This window comes from Platichthys flesus, chromosome 1 (assembly GCF_949316205.1).
Source record: "Platichthys flesus chromosome 1, fPlaFle2.1, whole genome shotgun sequence".
NCBI lineage: Eukaryota > Metazoa > Chordata > Actinopteri > Pleuronectiformes > Pleuronectidae > Platichthys > Platichthys flesus.
The window spans coordinates 17474357-17487960 of record NC_084945.1 but is presented as its reverse complement, the minus strand read 5'-3'; the positions used below and the strand labels follow the sequence as shown (position 1 = coordinate 17487960).

The 13604-nt window shown below is 40.6% G+C and overlaps 1 protein-coding gene across 1 annotated transcript in view; it reads left to right on the top strand.

Annotated features, from left to right (window-relative positions):
• kif26ba (kinesin family member 26Ba) overlaps positions 1-13604 on the top strand; it is a 78210-nt gene that overhangs the window by 1869 nt on the left and 62737 nt on the right. Inside the window, exon 2 of the mRNA XM_062387391.1 lies at positions 42-434. Coding sequence (XP_062243375.1) covers positions 42-434 — 393 coding nt within the window. The remainder of the gene's footprint in view (positions 1-41; positions 435-13604) is intronic.

Below are 13604 nucleotides of genomic sequence, written 5' to 3'. Positions count from 1 at the left end.
GCCATTATAAATAATTACCTCTTATTTAAAAAAATTCACAGATGCCGGACACTTCACCGACCAAATCGGCGACCTTTTCCCCCGACACATGGTACCGAAAGGCCTATGAGGAGACCAGCAGATCCGGCACACGCCCCACTCCGGAGGGTGCCGGCTCCATGCCGAGCTCCACAGGCACCCCGTCCCCAGGCTCAGGAATCTCCTCCCCGGGGTCTTTCTCTGGATCACCTGGGACCATCTCTCCAGGGATTGGGACAGGATCACCAGGTTCTCTGGGTGGCTCCCCGGGTTTTGGCACCGGCTCGCCGGCCTCAGGCAGCGGAAGTTCCCCTGGCAGTGAAAGAGGGATATGGTGTGAGAACTGTAATGCAAGGCTGACAGAGCTGAAGAGACAAGCGCTGAAACTGCTCATCCCAGGACCTTACTCCAGCAAGGTACAAAACTGTTCTGCTTGTCTTTCTTTCTTAATGATGTGTGTGCATGTGCATGTGCGTGTGTGTGTGTGTGTGTGTGTGTGTGTGTGTGTGTGTGTGTGTGTGTTTGTGTGTGTGTTTGTGTGTGTGCGTGTGTGTGTGTGTGTTCATGTGTGTGTGTGCGTGTGTGTGCGTGTGAATAATCATGTATGTGTTTTACCTGTTCTGTAACCCAGTGGGGACTGGTTCAGTATAGCACGGCTTCCAAAAATAACCTGCTCCATCTAGCTGTGGCATTCAGACGGTAACACTTAAGAACATGGTCTCTGATGAAAGGCTGGGCCTCTAATCGTTCCCTTGCTTACTCTGACGCTGTGTTGTCAGAATTTATTCTTCTCATAAATCATAAGGATGCTGTAGTTTGTCCAACCATCATGTGACCAGCTGTTGAAATGAAGAGAAACCCAATAGCCTTTGGGGAATGGGGAATTATTGTATCTGAAGATGTTTATCAATTACTGAAAAGAACAGAATGATAAACACAGACAAGACTCTTTGGCATAGAGTTGCTCCTTTTACCTGATAGATCATATCACCAGAATCGATAGCTGCACTTTGTCCTTTATTGCTTTTGTGAGAGAATTAACATGATGGATTAGTGAAAGACACTGACCATTTAGAGCAGATATTCATTTATATGGATTTCTGCCGTTTCTAATTTTCTTTGACAGGCCATTTCTTTTTTTCTGTGTGGAGTCCATGTAATCATTTTTTAGTGATTATCCACAGAGGATCAACCCATGTGCTGCAGAGGTTTACCATTTATGTATGTAATTTTCCTTTTTGTTTCATACTGAAACAGTGTTTCATATTGAAAACAGGATTTGTGACTCTGCATAATCTTTTTAAGACGTTGCCCGTGGGTGTAGTGTTCTTCTGATGCAGTTGACTGGATTTTAGTTACGAGTACAATGGGGTCACACATAAGGCTTTGAGTTAATTGATAACAAATAAGCAGTTATTATTCTCCATGGGGTTAATAAGGTGCAGCCAGAGAGAGAGGGAGGGTGGGAGGGAGAGAGAGAGAGAAAGAGAGAGAGAGAGAGAGAGAGAGAGAGAGAGAGAGAGAGAGAAAGAGAGAGAGAGAGAGAGACAGAGACAGAGAGAGAGAGAGAGAGCTTGGAGTACAGTGGGACAGAGAGACTTGCTGTAGTGAGGCAGATGTGGAGAAGGTGGTTTTTTATTAACACAAGAACATGACAGTTGAATATTGTTAGGAGCTGTGGGCGTTAATGGGCTCCGTCGGTGAGCAGGCCTCTAATTAAAACGTTACTGTGAGGTTGGGTTGAGTCCAGTCTGATTAAAACAGTCCCCATTGTAGTTAACTTAATTTAATTGCTTTGTAGAATAAGCACAGACATGTTATTTACAGTGTTGTAATTGGAGTAGGTAGCATATGTCTCTGTGGAAAATATATCTGTGTAAAATATATAAATTTAGTAGAGCTTGATTTGATCCTGGTCTGACATTGTCCTTTCTCTGTACAGTTCGCTCTATCTCTTCGTGTCTGTGTTGGTTTTCTCTGGGTGTTGTAGGTTCCTACTCCCCCAGTCCAAACACATGCAGACTGGGGTGAGGTTCATTGGGGACTAAATTGATTGCAGGTGTAACTGGAGTGGGAATGAAGATTTGTCTCACTCTCTACATGTCAGCCCTGCGATCTGTCCAGGGTGTGGCTTGCCTCTCGCCCAATGTCTGCTGGGATTGGCTCCAGTCCTCCCTGTGACCCTAGGATAGATGATAGATGGTTGGATGTTTGGATGGATGGATATAGTACACAAAACCATGTGCTGGTCAGGCTAATAACACGTTTTGGGCCTTCACAAACTAAAATATCTCCCTTCGGCTCGTGGATTTTGTCAATGAAAAACAGAGATTCTATTAACTAGTGCCGACTGTTTCATACTCAAAATAAATAACCAGTGACAATGGAGACTGACACTGGATATTCACATTGTGGTGTCACAGTCGGTGGAGTAGATATGTTTCGCTGATATGTTCTCTAAAAATGTGTAATTTTTAAACCTCAGCTCTTGATGGTCAGTCCAGTGAATTGACTCACTCAGGATCAGCTTGGGAATTCTTGCATGAATGAGTTAAATTGAAACCATTTAAATTAGCTCTTTCACTGCACCTTACAAATAGAATAACTCATTGTGTAATTGCATGAGGGGCTCTAATGGAAAAAATGAAAAGATTGAACCACAAATTGAGATGCACTGGATGTGTTGCCCTTATTTTCTGCTGTTGGTCACTGAGCAGCTCCTGTGCATCAGTAGTGGTTGGTTTCTTTGCTTTAAAGCACCTCTGTGGTCTTCACTGATAAATGAGACAGTGTCATTTAGCTGGTCAGGATTTCTTGGCCAGTTTCCCTTTTTACATTGTGACTTTTCCCCCAGACTCTTCTCACAAGAGTGCAATGACCCACACAGGTGTTTTGTGTCTGGGAAAAGCTGAACTCATGTCCTTGGTGAAGCAATGTGACCTTATAATCCTTTACCAAATGTGCCAGAGCAGCAGTTCTGCAGAGTGTGTGTATGTGTGTGTGTGTGTGGGCTGGTGTCCCTTCCTGTTGTGCTGCCAGCATGAGATCCCATGTTATTCCCACCGGACACTGGGACATACGTGACCCTCACAGCCAGTATAAAAACGCACACCAACAATACAAACCCCCCTCCAACAAAAAGAACCACGCACACAAACGCACACACTCCTGAACTGTGTAGACCTGTCATTGTATGTGGATATGAATATATGACAGTTCATGTTTACTTGGGCTAGCAGACACACACACAAACACACAAGCAGGGCCTTTAATATATGCTAATGATGACCTTCACCAGTCTTATCATTGAGTGTTTTGCTATTTGGATGTCTGTAGTTCACTGCGCGTGTGTGTATGTACACACACGCACACACACACACAAACACACACAAACACACACACATAAACACACACACAAACACACACACACACACACACACACACACACACACACACACACACATCATTATGCTTGAATGTCAAGTTACATTGCAGCAAATAAACCACTGTTTGTTGAACTCATTCACTTGTAACTGTTTATTAGTTGGAGCAAACAAAGCATTTTGTTCATGCAGTGTTTTTTTTACCTGTTTGTCGTAGAGAAAATACATCAATTAGTCAGCCATGAGTAGGCTGCATCCCAGTGGCTGTTAGGAGATATGGCACTTTACAGATGAAGAGACTAAAGAGAGAAGATAGATAGACCTGTTCTGGTTTTGTGGCATATAGTACAAAACAGGTCCTTTATATAACAGTATATCGTGTTCTTTTCTGATGTTACTTAAGAGTGCTCTGTTGAGGCATTAGAATGAACAGAATAGCTTTTCAGATTTAGATGCACACATGCACACAAATGCATGCACACTTGTAACCACAGGACTCAAACGCACATCTGGCTCCACAGCTGCACTCAGTTAAGGTCTCTGTCCCCACTCTGCCTGTGTGTGTGTATTTCTGTGTGTCTGTCTGTGTATGTTCATGCATCCACACCCATACCCAGATCCTAAATGGATGAAGGGTGAACTGTTTTTGGTTGGTCCAGTTCAGCTCAGGAAAGTGGGTCAGTGTGTGTGTGTGTATGTGTGTGTGTCTGTGTCTGTGTATGCGTGTGTGTGTATGTGTGTGTGTGTGTGTGTGTGTGTGTGTGTTTAAATCACCAGAATAATGTCTGTTTCAGATCAGCTGAAAGTCAAAACCATCCGTGTTTATAACGTGAAACATATACAGTTCCACATCAGACATGGAAATAATGCCCAAAAAGGACATAATAATATATTAATTCCTGAGGACTTTTTACTGGCAACTTGAGATTTATTGAGATTACTTCCATTTGCACTTATTATTTTAACATGTGATATCAATTGTAGACCGCTCACTGCACTTTAAATGTTTATAGTAGCAGCATTGAGATGGCTGTAAATTTAACAACTGTCAGCAGCTTCTACAGTAAAAGGATTTTGAACTTAAATACAGAGGCGGGGACCATTTATAGATACAGTGTAGTGACATTAGAGGAGTAAAGCTTTCTGTGGTCCTAACATTCAGGGGTCATTTATTTCTGCATGATACCATAAACACAATCAGTCTTTTGGACATTGCAGCCAAAGGTTAGAACACAGAAATAGCTCTCTCTCTCTCTCTCTGTCTGCTCACCCTTACTTTAACCAGCTTTGTTGTCTGACTCATTTTATTTAAAATAAAAGGTTAGCTATCATTAGCATAAACAAATAACAGGGTGATCATAACTTTAACACAGCCATAGCCATATGGCAATAATAACACTCTAACAGACCTGGACACACATGGATCCTTGACTATGGGTCATGATCTTGGCGACAACTGATTGTGAATTATATTTACAACTAGATTGCACAGATATTGATACACCTCTGCATTCGTGTTAGACATCATGACTGTTCTACTCCCAGCATCCATTGCACTTCTGTCCGTCCTGCAGGGATCCCTCACATGTGCCTCTCTCTTTGAGCTGCTAAGAGTTTGTTTTTTGTCTCCTCTGTTGAAGGTAAAGGGCAAAGGATGTTGCACCCTCTGAAGTCCTATGAGACAAATTGTGATTTTTTTATATGGGCTTTATACATACAATTGGAATGATTAAAATCTGACCGGTCACAACACAAACTATCAAAAACATTTTCAGGGGTTTTTGTAAATAGTTTTTCTAGTTCTGAAATAATAAGTGGACTAAAAAAAATGTAATCTCCGGGTCGAGTCATCACCTGCTTCAAGAGGCCACATCAACCATATCCTGTGATTGGAGTTGGCTCAGTTTGCTCAGTTGTCATGGAGATGGAGTTGTTGCCATGCAAGCTTAGCAGCTGTTAGAACTGGAAATGATTGTCTGTATCGCCTCCATTAAGTACATGAGCAGTATTCGTAATTTAATCTATAGCAATTTTGATAATTGATCAATTATTCAGGTCGTTTATCAATCTGCATCATCATAGTCAAACATAACATTTTCTGATTTCAGCATCTGAAATCTGAGAATTTGCTGCTTTTTATTGTTAACATGATTTAAATTATAAACCTTCATGTTTTTTTTCTTTAGTGCAGACAAACCAGTTATTTGACGATATGTCTACAGGAATTTTATGAGCACATTTTTATTAATTTAAGACTAAATAATTAATTGATCATTAAAAATAACTGACACATTAATAAGTAATGGAAACAATCATGAGCTGCATACATAAATACCTACTAGTCTCATTGTAATATTCCATTGGTGGATGGTAATGTACAGCACTTGATATATGACCATAATCTACATATATGGCACAACATTGTTATTCTGAGTGTAAAAAATGGCCACATCCTTTCAATTAGATGCAAAATAACCTCTGATGGTATTAACCCTGATGCCTGTCAGATGCTTTTAATACCCAACATAATAAAAAAGCTCCACATCAGAAGATGGTGAGTTCATCTGACAATCAGTTTAGCTTAAGAGCTTATTGATCCATCCACTGTTTCAAATGACTTCGCAACCAGTGAGCAAAGAGTGAAGTTAACATGCTTGTGGATATAATCAATTTAACTAATCATCAAAACCACTAGTTTGTCTGTAATTGGTCCAATTATCAGAGCAAATGGTGGACTGTTATTTCTTTGCAATCTGTGCTCAAAGGGTTGTATTTGTGCACACAGGTAGCCAGAGTCATCCTGTAATAACCAAATCCCATAACACTACAGAAGCAGGCCCCCGGTAACCACGGCAGCTGGTGTTGCCGCGGCAGTGACATGTGACAGATGTGAGCCGCATACATATCTCCATCAACGTTAATGGGCTCCTCATAGCTGCGTATGCGCTGGTGAGAGGAAGAGAGGGTGAAAATATATGATGTTCACGTGAATAATGGCGCATGTTACCGTGCGTGTGTGTGTTTTTGGCAAGGGATAAGAAAAAATTAAATACTGCAGTTATAATGTGGGAGTGCGTGCACGTATTGCGCGTGTGTGTTTGTGAGAAAGCGAGCGTGATCATACCCTCTTGATGCCTTTGAGGTGTGAAAGACATTACCATATAAAGAGGTGGCTTCATCAATAACAGCAAGATGGTGTGGATGGATGAATGAGTGTGTGGGGTGGAGGGATGCTGATGCAGGTTGAAATGAAGAAAGTCGCACTGGGTTTATGTCAGTTTGACCCACCCTAAATGCACACACACACACACACACTCACACACACACACACACACACACACACACACACACACACACCATCTCCATATCTGATATTGATTACTGTACCCTGCCTTTTTCAATGCGATAACTTTATTGGTAATATTCAAAGACTCCAATTAAAAAAACAATACCCAAGGTTTTCTTTAAATACATCAAAGTAGTTAAACACTATAATAATAGTATCTCTATTTGGATAGTACTTTTCAATACAATAATACAGTAAACTGCTTTACAACAATCAAAGTAAAACTAATGGTTATAAAGATACAGATCCAAAAGTCATAGATATCATATGTTAAAAGCTTAATTAGAATTGCTATATTCTATTAAAACAATTATATTTAAACATTTATTATTTTTACTATTCAAAGAATCTCTGTAAACTAGACATTATATGCAATATATTTGATCAGTACTCTGATGTAACCAAATTGCCCAAATAAAGCCAAAATGCGTCATGGATGAGATGTGTCAGGAGACTGGTAAAAGTTAACAGAGTGTGAGAATTACATCTCGGAGAGACAAAGATCAGCAGGCGGCTCACTTCATCGAATGAGGAGGTCTATTCAGGTAACATGATTATATTTAATCTGCACATTTGGCGCTCTAGGTAAGCTTCATTCCTGGCGACCCCCCCCCAGAAAAAAATATATTTTCAAAACAATTTTCCACAAAAACTTACTATGAAATAATTTCTTTCTTTGTCGTAGTTGCTTGGACACACACACTCTAACCATAAGCCTCGATGTGCTAGCATGTTCTGGCAACACCAAGCTGGTTCATACCCCTTCCGTTTTAACGATATTTGATTCATTTTACCCTAATGTTAGATTTATTTTGTTAATGTCAAACTATTGGTTGGAGATATATGTTACGAGTCCCAAGATTAATTCCAAAGCAACTAAGTATATCTGTAGAATACAGCATGAATGCAGCCGCAATAACGACAAGGAGCATTCAGTTCCACATCCAGACTGCATCTTATTCAAATTAAACACAATTTCAAGTACAAGCATTTCTCTGAGTGTAACTGCATTTTAAAGTGCAAACAACATACCTTCAATTATTATGGTGTCTCTTTACTTCAAACATGTTAATATACATTATCACTCATAAAGAAATATAAATATTTACAATATAGACCTATTGAACATTAGCTTATAACTGGTTTTTATAAGGCACAATATCAATATATGACTTAATTACAGAGTCTGTGTGTGTCGGAGCTAAACTACACACTGTAAAGTAGACAATATACAATCGCAACCCGCCTGCAAGACGACGTGCAGGTAAAATAAATAACTATACAGGCGAAGGTAGCCCCTCCCAGCTAGTGGCGCGAGTGTCTGCCCTCACTGCCCAGCTGAGTTTCTAAGTTTTTACCAGTCTCAGTAGACAATCAAAACAACATCAACATGTCTCAATGACACCCGTGGTGATCAAGCGAAGCTTTAGGAGCCAACGTAGGTCACTCTTACCCACTACTAACCTGTAGAATACAGGATGAATGCAACAGCAATAAAAACACAGAGTATTCAATTCCTCATCCAGACCCTCTATGATCCAGACTGCATCTGGCATGTGGGTGGACATTACCCCAAAAGAGACAGGATGGGGTGCAACTGCTCCTGTGCCAAATGTTCCACCTGATTGCTGATGTCATTTACTGATCTCTCTAATCAATGAAACATAAACCCACGTGACTATCACGTATATTATTAGGAATAATCTTAAATTACTGTTAAACTAATTAAATGCAATATTTTGGGGCAAACCTCTGAGTAGCACCCTAGGCAACGCCTATGTCGCCTGTAGGAAAGACCGGCCCTGTATTTAATGTTGAAAACGTGTGACTTCTCACTGACATTAAACTCAAATGGGTGTTAATTTGAATACTGGAAGGCTTGAAAATGATTGCCAGCCATTTTCAGATGGAGGCTGTCAGTGAGGTAATGTAGAATGCCATTAAGCACCCTGTGTCTAATGATAAACACAACGGTGACTTCTCCTCTACTCCAGTCATCTACACAGTCTACAGAGCAGATCCCCTCTGGGATGAGATGGAAGCAGCATAAAAGTGCTGCTTAACATCCTGCACGAACAAATTTACATTGACAGAGATCCCTGTGGAATTTCGCCAGCACTTCATGTTATTCATCTATATTGTGGGAACATCCACAGTTATAGAGAGGGCGTCCACCAAATACCAGGTAGATGAAGTTGTCGCTAGTGTAATTTCTCTCTCTCTCTCTCTCTCTCTCTCTCTCTCTCTCTCTCTCTTCTCTTCTTTTGCCCTTGCTAAATTAAGCTCTACTGAGAAAAAAAAGGCAAATGTCCCAAACAAAAGAGTTAAATTTAGAGGCGGAGAAGGAGAGAAAACCAGAGAGATAGAAAAGTAGATTGTTTTCTCTAATAATGTTATCATTGTCATTATAGTCGCTGACCCGGAGCGGACACACTTAATTAGACTAACTATCCCAGCCACTAGGCTGCTACAGTCCACACACACTGTCTGTGTGTATAAGAGCCAGACAAGCTACAAAAAGCTTTATCAGTTCCCAATTACAGCAGAAGACAAATGTAAAGTTTGCCGTTGTACATTAATGAGGACTTTTTAAATTAAAAAACACACATTATTAAATCCTCTAGTTGGATTTGCTGAATGTTTTAAAGTGTGTTTTTTTTTTTTACAACATGTGCCTTTTTTTAATAGACTATATAAAAAGGTGGAAGACAAATCTCACCATCACCAAAAATTGGCATAAACATCCTGGATACAAGTATTACAATGCAATTTAGAGCCAGGCTCTGTGCAGTAGTAATCTGGGGATGGAGCGGCAGCAGTGCTGTTTGTTGATTTTCGCCTTCGACCAATCAAAAGTGAGAGTCTAGGCTGTTGATTAAACATTCACCCCATTTCTAGCATCAAAGAACAATTTTTGACATCGATGAGGCAGGATTTATGACGTTTAGTGCAGCCAGCCACCATTTGTAAAGAGATAAAGAGAACTAGGTAGCAGATTTTTTTTTGTCTGCCACAAAATCTGTTTGCTCCATGTTATCTTTAACAATGTCTCCCATTTAGTGACTTCCTGAAAAGTTGCATAAAAAGTACAAACGTCTGTTCAAACATCCTTGTGGTCAAGTTGTCTCATAACCCTCCTCTTTCCCTGTTCTTACTTTCTGACTCAGTTCTGTCGAATTGAGGCAATTATAAATAAAAAACACATTTGTATGAAAAATGCTGTTGTATTCCACTTAAGGCAGTGACAAAGAGAAGCCTGTTTTACATTTATAGCACCTCTGCATAACTCACAGGCTCCATGACCAAAGAAAACATACTCACCTCTCCTGCACACAACAACACACTGTAATAACAGACAAATCACATGCAGGAGTGAACACGCCCAAACACACACAAGCACACAATAGTGTATTATACAGATACTCACACAATGTGCTGGCAAAGAAACACTAAGGCCCCCTGAGGTTCATATGAAAAAACTCACAAATGGAGAAACAGCGGCTTGTGTGTATGTGGATTATCAACTACACACTGGATGGTGGTGAAAGTGGCAAAAGCACCTGCTGCCATGCGGTCCGTGGCTGCCATGGCAACTGCCTCTCGCGATCACCTCTGTATCACAGAATAAGTGGAGAGCACTGTAAAGTAGTTATGCAGTTGTCTCCTGTACTGTTCCATCTGTCTGTTTGTCTATGAATCCCTGCTGTGTGCTGTGTCTGTTCAGTTGTATTGTGTCTTTAATGTGTTAACAGAGTTTTTAAAGTTTTGGATGACATCACCACAGCCACGATGAAAAGTGAAAATGTCCCAGTGTTCCAGCAGCAGGCGCCAGTTCCAGCACCCTGCGACACTGGGAATTCTCGCTTGCTGAACTGTTCATTTGAAGACCTGCTAACCACACTTCTATCATTAGCCAATTTGCTGTCACAAGTAGATATATCACACAGAAGCATGCACATGCCCTCACGCAAAGACACCTCGTGCGCACACATGCATCATCCCAGGCTATCACCTAGTCAGATATAACACATCTATCTTCAGCATCTCGCGCGAGGAAAAACACTTGGCTGTGAGTGACAGGGATGGTGTGTCTGTGTGTGTCTGTGTGTGTCTGCGCGTCTGCGTGCTTATCTATCATTTATAGATATTTTAAAACTTTTAAGATATTAGGACACATGGCTGAGTGTCGTCAACAGATTTAGGGTTATGTAACAGATAAAGTACGTATGTGTGTTTGTTTGTCGGTGATATATGTGTCAAGTGATGAGTAAACTAATCAAACCATGTTCCCCTCTTGGTTCTTTGTCTCATACTCAAACCTTGTATATTTAACACTTTTGAGTACTTATTAGTGTTTAAGACTCAAATACATTTTCCGGAGACTTCCTTTAATGATACCCCAAACCACTGCTTGTCAAACCCAACCCTGATCCTAAAGATTGAATCGTAAATCAGCTTTGGATAAGCCGTTGATAATTCTGAACATTTCCCCCAAAGTTTAACAGACACACACGCACACACGCAGCCTCCTGCAGCCTTTGTCTGCATTGACTAGCAGCTTTAATTACAGAGTATGAACTCTCTAATACTTATGAATGATAATGTGCAAATGAAAATGTGCCATTAAAACTATTTGAGGGACAAGTCTAATGTTTCAGTGTAAAGCATTTGAAATTCAAGGCAATTCCAAAAGTTTCGAGGTCAAAATTGTATGATTGTTGAAAAAAATTGTTAATAGGTTTAAAGTTTGTATTCAATGGAGGGTATATTATTTCCAATACTATCTTTTGCAAATAGCCCTAATAAAGTGTAGGGAAACCTGAGTAGGGAGATGTGAAGGACAAGAGAGTAAAGATGTGGTGAGGTTGAGTGTGTGAGTGCTCAGTGCTAACACACCTTTTAGGGTCAAAATCAGGGCCAGGGCTTTGTCAGTCCGTTGCTCATGTTTTACAAGTAATGTTATGACATTCCAGCTCTAAATACACTGCGCTGCTGGGCTGTGAAATGTGTGTGTGCATTCCTACTTTAACTATAGTCTAACTACATATAGGTTAAGAGGCTGGCTAATGCCAATAATATGTGTGTGTGTGTGTGTGTGTGTGTATTTTAAGGACTGTGAGTGTATTGTTTCAGAGCATTGTAAAGGGCAGGAGGTGAAACAAGAACAAGGCTGACATTTCCAGGCTCCATGGCAGACTTCACTTCACTGCAGTAGTTGTTGATCATTTCCCCAAGTGTTTTTAATGGAGGCTTTTTGGACAACCTTGACTGTAAAGACGATCCATGTTGCGGTTACGACGTGCACACTGCAACATCTGGTTGTGATGAAAGCACTACATGCTGTGTGGGTTTTCAATGCGGTATGTTTTGTACAGTTTATATTGTAACATCTGGGTAAAGTGATCCTCAGCAAACAAATCAAGATTATTTTCTCATTTATTTATTTTTCTGCCAGGTTCTTTCTTTCCGTTTGTCACTCCCTCAATCCATACTGAGTAATAGACATAAATATTATCCACTTTATCCAGATGCTTATCATCCACCTCAGCCCAGCAGCGTCCCCTCTGTCCTCACATCATTCCTCTCGGTAGCTTATCAACAAGATGGAGGAGGATAGAAGAGAGAGGGAATGAAAGAAAGAGAAACTAGTCAAAACAGGGGAGAAAAGCAGAGGTAATAATTCATATAGGCTACCCAAAGGTAGCAAAGCATAGATGGAAGGAGATAGTGTGTGTGTGCGCACGTGTGAGAGAGAGAATTAAATTGGGTGTTTGTTCCCAGCCTGTGCTTCAATCAGACACAGAGAATAGCCTCCAGCCGTTAAACTTTCCAATTACCTTGAGCAGATGGAGCCTGCAAGCCTCGATTTAGATGTTTTAAAGTGGTTGTTGTTGTTTACTGTTATCTGCTGCTGACTATACAACAGGCTACAAGCAGTGTCAGAGAGGGAGTTACACAGACGCAGACTCCCTCTTAAATCTTAACCTTCATGTATCTCTGTATCTCCCCCTCTAATGCTTGATTACCTACTGAACCTCAATCGATTCCTGACTCTGGACCAGCAGCAGTCTAGTAGCTGGTAAAGCAAGCTTGTGGCCGGATGGTTGTCAGTTAGAATCAAGGTTTGATGTCCGCAAGAAACCTGGAGGAATGAATCTGCCCCCCTTCAATAACAGCTCTGCTCTTGAGTGTGAAACCTCCTCTGTCGTCTTTGAGAAGCTCAGCAGCCGAGGCAGTGTGGTTCTTTTTTAGGGAGCTTCCATGTATGAATGAGAGCTAGTGTGCGAATGTTGAGCCTGGTGAAGAGCGAGCACGCTCAGTTGGCTTTCATGGATATGGAACTGTTGAAAATGTGTTTTAGTTTTAGAGGCTTGCAGGATGATTCAAGCACTCCCTGAGGGGTTTAAAGTTTATGGTAAAACACATAAAACCTCTTTGTATGAGCCCGAGGGAAACACCTGATAAATTGGTTTAATGTTCTGGTCAATAGGGTTTTCTGCATTGCTTGGTTTATTTATGTATTTATCTGTGAGTGTAGTTATTGTTTTGTTTCAAAACTCTTACCTGAATAGTCTGGGAATATGAATATTAATGCAGATTGTACAGGTGGTCTCATTCCTCCTGTGTTTTAGTGAACATTTTAGCAGCATACTTTTTAACAAATGAGGTGGTCTGTGATAGGTCCTCTGCCATATTTACTGGTTTTATTACCTTATATATTATTTGAATTAAAACATATTATAGCACCAAATTTCCTATTTTTTCTAGTCATGCTAGAAGCATGGTTTAATGGATGGTGACTATGGTAAGTCGCTCCGATGTTTTGGTCCTGACCGCATCTTTGGTGCATCTTGTTT